This window comes from Eptesicus fuscus, chromosome 14, assembly GCF_027574615.1.
Source record: "Eptesicus fuscus isolate TK198812 chromosome 14, DD_ASM_mEF_20220401, whole genome shotgun sequence".
NCBI lineage: Eukaryota > Metazoa > Chordata > Mammalia > Chiroptera > Vespertilionidae > Eptesicus > Eptesicus fuscus.
In genome coordinates, this window is record NC_072486.1 from 15,630,128 (window position 1) to 15,636,127 (window position 6,000).

The 6,000-nt window shown below is 35.3% G+C and overlaps 1 protein-coding gene across 3 annotated transcripts in view; it reads left to right on the forward strand.

Annotated features, from left to right (window-relative positions):
* Window positions 1-1,457, forward strand: part of TMEM196 (transmembrane protein 196) — a 46,074-nt gene extending 44,617 nt beyond the window's left edge. For 2 of the 3 annotated variants that reach the window (XM_028155987.2, XM_008148314.3), the window contains exon 4: window positions 1,259-1,457. In XM_028155987.2, the coding sequence (XP_028011788.1) occupies window positions 1,259-1,318 (60 nt within the window). In that variant the 3' untranslated portion in view covers window positions 1,319-1,457. The remainder of the gene's footprint in view (window positions 1-1,258) is intronic. The other variant, XM_028155979.2, reaches the window with a different exon arrangement.
* The last annotated feature ends 4,543 nt before the right edge of the window (window positions 1,458-6,000 follow it).

Sequence of the window (6,000 nt, forward strand, 5' to 3'; positions counted from 1 at the left end):
GAGGAAAGGTCTCCAGTGCCTAGTGTCTCCTTTCCCACAATCTTCTTGGAAGAAACTCTACCCATCCTCTAAAAGACCAAAGTTTTCAAAAGTAAGACTCAAACACCAGACCGATTCCTAACTTCAAGTCCCTCATTGCTCCTCCTAAGCAACTTTCAAAACCACCCAATCCAAAAAAAGCAAGCCTGTTCACTCTTTTACCTTCTGTATTGAATTTTCAAAGAGATAAAGGCTAAAAATGAGGTATGGATGACTTCTCATTTTCAAATAAATATTTGGAAGAGTTTCTAAAGTTTATAACAGCAAACGCTTTACTTCGTAATTGTTCATTCATCCAAACCGAAAGTCAATATAAACTGATAGGCATGAAATCATTGAGAAAATAAACTCCATTTGAATTATTAAATAGTCTTGTTCAGGTGAGGGAAGATGTTGTCATCTACTTTTACATAGTTTTGCCAAAACATTATTTATAATCTGGTGCACTAACCATTATAAATGTGAATGGGCCGCACATCTCCTCGCTACCTTTCATTGTGTAGGGAAGAGTTTAATGTTGAATAAAACACAAATGGAAAGCTTCTAAATTTTTCTTAAATTAATATATTTCCTATCACTGCAAATGGAACTTATTATGTTGGGTTATCTTTTATATTTAAGTTTTATTGCCTTCCCATGTAGTTTTCCTTATTAATTTAATAACTGATCCCTTAAAAAACCTATTAAGAATTTTTTTTTTAACTGTATGAGTAACAGTGTTGTGAAAACTACTCTTTCCACTGTGATTTATAGTTACAAGTAAGCAGCAGTCCCCTCGGGGGCCTTTTTCAGTTCTTAGCAAAAAGGCCACACACTTTTCTGTAGAATGAAGGTAACCCCTCGTTGGCCCTTGGTTGACATGCTCAGCAAAGGAGCCTGCACTGGAGAAACTTGGGCATATAACCGTCTTCTTCTTTCTAGGTAGGTCTTCCCAAAAGAGAGTTAAGGAACGAACGGGGAATCGGGACTGGGGAGAGAATGAACTGTTTGTGAGGGCAGAAGACTTTGGTCTCAGAGACTGTCACTTCAGCATTTTCATGTGCCCGAGAAGCCATGAAATTTCATTTCCTCAAACGCAACAGCAGTATCAATCCTTGACCTTCCCCAAAACTCAGCAAGTTTTTCAATGGCTTGAAATGTCTGTTTTGCAAACCCATTAACCAAATCAATGTCTTACTCTGAAAGAAATGTTAATTAATTCGTGTTATTTTCCTAACAGGAAATGACAGACAACATGAGCAATGGAGGACCACACCTGATATTTAATGGAAGAGTATAACTAATGTTTTAAAGGACTGAACATTTTTTAGGATTTTCACGAGGCAAGGAAATACCAAAGGACTAGGAGATAAAACTGAAACAGTTCTTGCATTTGCTGTTATCTCTCCCGAGCACCCACTAAAATTATTCTTTCTCTATTTTGCCTCACTTGTGTCTTCAGCTTTTTTTTTTATTAGGGGAAAACTTTCCAGAAATGTTCTAGTACAGATGGTTCTAAAAAAGACTTTTCAGGGGGCAAAAAAGAAGAAAAGATAAAACTGAAAGATTCCTCTTCTATACAAACATTATTTGACTAGCATGAGTGTTAGATTTGTTATCGCCTATTTCATATAAGTATTCAAAAAGTGCAAGTATCAAAAATAACAATAACTTGTTGATGTCTTTGTTTTGAAAGACAGTGGCTTCAAGAAAGCCATGATTCAAAACCTCAGCAATGCCTTGTTGTAAAAACATTGTAATTATTTTCAACTTGTGAATGAACTATATTTCATAATTTATTTGTAAATGACAAAACAACGTAAACCATAAAAAAAGATTTTTTTAGAGAGAGAACACTAATCTGTATGATATTTTTGCATTTTTGCACAAGAGTGAAAAGTTGTAAATGAATATCATTTAAGGCAAATAAACATGTATTGATCATACTGTGCAGATTGATCTGCATGTTCATGAATGAGCCTAAGAATAAAACAAACTATGTGTGTATGTGTGTATATATACTGTAAATATTGAAAATATATACAGCACATATGTATAGCATCATGAATGTAAGTAGGTAGTAGAAAAGAAATTGTGATATCGTGGGGTGTTATCAAGATTCCATTCCTACAGAGATGGGAAAGCAATTGTTCAAGGCTTTTCTATACCCCCAAATCACATTTTAATTTCTACTTAATTTGTTCATTTTCATTCTTTTTATTATGTCTGTTGTAAAAATTATTGCAGTTGAGATTTATAGGGTTGAGTGATCTGAACAGTGTAATATAAAGATAAATTACTTAGTCATTTGGCTATTTTATTATTATTATGGTATTTATGTGATGACAATTACTAATATTGATTTATAAACATAACTTTAAATTATATACTTCCACAAAATTACTTTTGATTATTAATGGTATTTACATTTTAAACATTTTGCAGTCCAATTAAATTATATAAAAGGATGGGAGAAGTATGCCCAAATGATGAAGTTATAATTAGCTTTGCTATAATTTAATTTAGTGTTTTGCTTGCTTTATAATTCCAGAATAACACAGACAAACCATTTTTAAGAATGCATATATCCAAAGAACTGAAAGACTTCTCTGTAGAAGAAAATAAAAGGATAGGCTCACATTTACATAGCAAGATTCAATACTTCCATGATGGAATGTTAAAATAGCAACCTGAGACAAGATGTATAGGCAAGAAAATAGCATGGTTTTTGAAAATATTTCTAAGAACATAACCTCTGGCAGCAGATAAAGAACTCATATTTTAAAATATGTAACTCTCACTGTATTGCATACTTTTATTTTTTTCCCAAAGCTAATAAATTTTCAACTGATTTTCTATGACTTGCCTACTGAACCCTAGGTAAATTAACACCTTTAATATCTAGTATGAGAACATATTATAACTTAGAAGCAAAATATGGGTATTAATTGTGCTAAGAAAATAATAATTCCACCCAATGGAAATCTGAGGGTTTTTTAGTTTTAGAGCAACATAGTTATCATCTACCATATTTAAATAAGTTCATTAAAAATTTCTGGCTGTATCCAGTCAAAAGAAATAACTGGACTATGGTTGTGTAGTGTCGTTTTTGAAGTCTCCCAACTCATTTGGATAACTTCATTATCCAGTAGATTATAGAAATTGCCATAAATGCAACCTCCGATGGTTGAATCGACATTAGCACTGTTCATTGGATGCCACAAGCAGGCATGATCTTTGTTTCTGGAAATCTAAACTGTACAATGCAGATATTTTGTGTGTATGTGGTCCTACTGAATTTATCCAAGGATGCACTGAAAGAATAATCACCAACTCTAACTTTAGGTTACATTTCTTCATAGACATGTTTGCACAATACACAGTTATAATGCATCAGTAAGATCTTTTATTGCCTTTGAAATAATTTATGAAATCACACTTAAAGGACAAAAGTAGGCATCCCACTGCTTTGACATAGAATTAAGAAGAAATACAATCATCACAATTTTCTGAATAGTCTACGGTGTATTTAACAAAGTAGAGCTATATCTTTAAGTGTAAGTTATTTTAACCCACCATTTTCAGGGCTCAGTTACTTAGAGTGATATATTTGGGATGTGTAGTAATTCTTTTTGAGATAGACAGGGGGAATTAAGGAGACATTGTTGCAGTACTTGAATATTTAATTTTCACAAAACAATGAACTATGAACTAGAGTATTTTTAAGTGACTGTATTACAGCTTTAGTATGAGCCTACCCTTGGGAAAAAGTAATGTGATCCTAAAATAGAAAAAAGTAAGTGAAACTAGTGTGGTGGTGTAGAGACTAGCTACAAAAGGTGCAGTTATTATAAGCAGAGAAGATTAAAAGTGGACTCATCTTGAAATTTTTTAACCATATATGTGTGTGTATGTGTATACACCTACACACAAATATATACAATTGTTTAAAAGTAGAACATGGTATGATGACTATTGATATGTCTATGTAATAAAAATGGTGTCTTTTGAAACTACATATGGTGTGAGCTTTCTTTTCATCATGATACAAAAACTAATTTCCTACCACTGGCTGGTTTATCTCAGTGGCTAACGCGTTAGCCTGCTCACAGAAGGGTCCTGGGTTTAATTTTCAGTCAAGGGAACATACCTGGGCTGCAGGTTCGTTCCCTACTCTGATCGGGGCGAGTGTACAGGAGGCACCAATCAATGCGTCTCTCTCACATACATGTTTCTTTCTCTTCCTCCCTCCTTCCCTTCCTCTCTCTCTCAAAAAGTCAATGGAAAAAATAGCCTCTGGTGAGGATTAACAACAACAACAAAAGAGTAATTTCCCCAGATAGCTAGGTGAATAAAAGTTCTCTTCTGAGACTGGCAGAGGACAGAAGGCAGAGATGGTCCCAGCTTGAGTATATGGAATTAGGAAAAGACATTATTTGAGATAGGATAGATTAGAATGTGGTAGATATAGAGAGGGAGTGGTTGACACAAGACAAAATGAGCATAATTAGAAAGTGAGGTCCCTGAGGAGGCAGAAGAAAACCAGATGGGATCACAAGAGGCGGTATTACCTATAGATAGGACTGAGACCACAGGAGAGCTCACAAATGAAACCACAATACAGATGGTCCCTGACTTTCAATGGTTGGACGTTGGATTTTTCAACTTTCCGATGGTGCAAAAGCTATAGGCTTTCAGTAGAAACTGTACTTCTAGGTTTGAATTTTGCCCTTCTCCTGCAGTGAGATACTCTCTGGAGATTCTGGGCAGCAGCGGTGACCCTCATCTCCCAGTCAGCCACGTGATTCTGAAGGTAAACAACCGATACTCTACAGTGTAAGACTAAATTGCCAGTGTTTTTGGATATCATGCTTTGTGTTTTTCATCCCATCATGTTTACAAAATGCCCAATGTGTCTCTTGCTTCTGGTGAGAAGAAAGAGGAAGGCAATTACAGTTGCTCCTTGATTTAAGGTGGGATTATGTCCTGATAATCTAAGTATTCTGAGGACAGTTAAGTTAGGTTAGGTTAAGGGCTCTGATAATCAGCAGGTTAGGTATATTAAATGCATTTCTCACATGGTATTTTCAACGTATAATGGGTTTATTGTGATGTAACTCCAACATTAAGTCAAGGAATGTCTGTATTTAGAGGACTCTGCTAATCTATTTGGGTTTGTCAAATTGGTTGCTACTGGCATTTGAGGTGGACAATAATCCATCGGCAGACTGTCCTATACATTTCAGGCCATTAATCACCTCTGGGCCCCACCCTCTAATGCCAGGAAAATTCTCCAGTTGTAACAACCAAAAAATGTCCTAGCAAATTTTTACCTGTCTCTTTGATAGGGAACCATTGCCCCCTAATTTAGAATCACCCAGGGAAACCTCTGAACATTACCCAGAGCAGCCAATGTGAATGCTACCCATAAATGTAGACTTGAACTGCTCAGGGTCATAAACTCACTGTCCTAAGGTCGGCCTATGTTATCTGACACAATAGTCCCTATCTTATCTCATGTGGTTATTTGAATATAAAGTAATTGAAACAAAAGCAAATATTCAGTTTCTCATTTGAACTAGCCACATTTTTAGGGCTGAATGGCCACATATGGACAACAGATACAGCATATTTCCATCATCTCAGAAAGTCCTATGGGACAATGCTAGCCAAAAACACTAGAGGGGACCTGCTTCCTAACCTTCACTACTTAGGTTGTGCTGCTGTCAACCAATGACTTTTATAGTAGAACGTATGAAAAGATACTCCATGGAATTTGAAGTCGATGGACCAGTTCAACCCATGGACTGAACTCACAAAAGTACCGTGTAGACCAAATCACAATAAAGTAGAGAAGTTGCATTAGAGGGTTCATGTTTTGTTTTGTTTTTTTTTAATTCTATTCATGGCAAGCTTTCACTAAATATTTTCTGTTTGACAGGAAAAAAAGAGATGTGTAGCTCCAATTTCTGAAGAAATTTA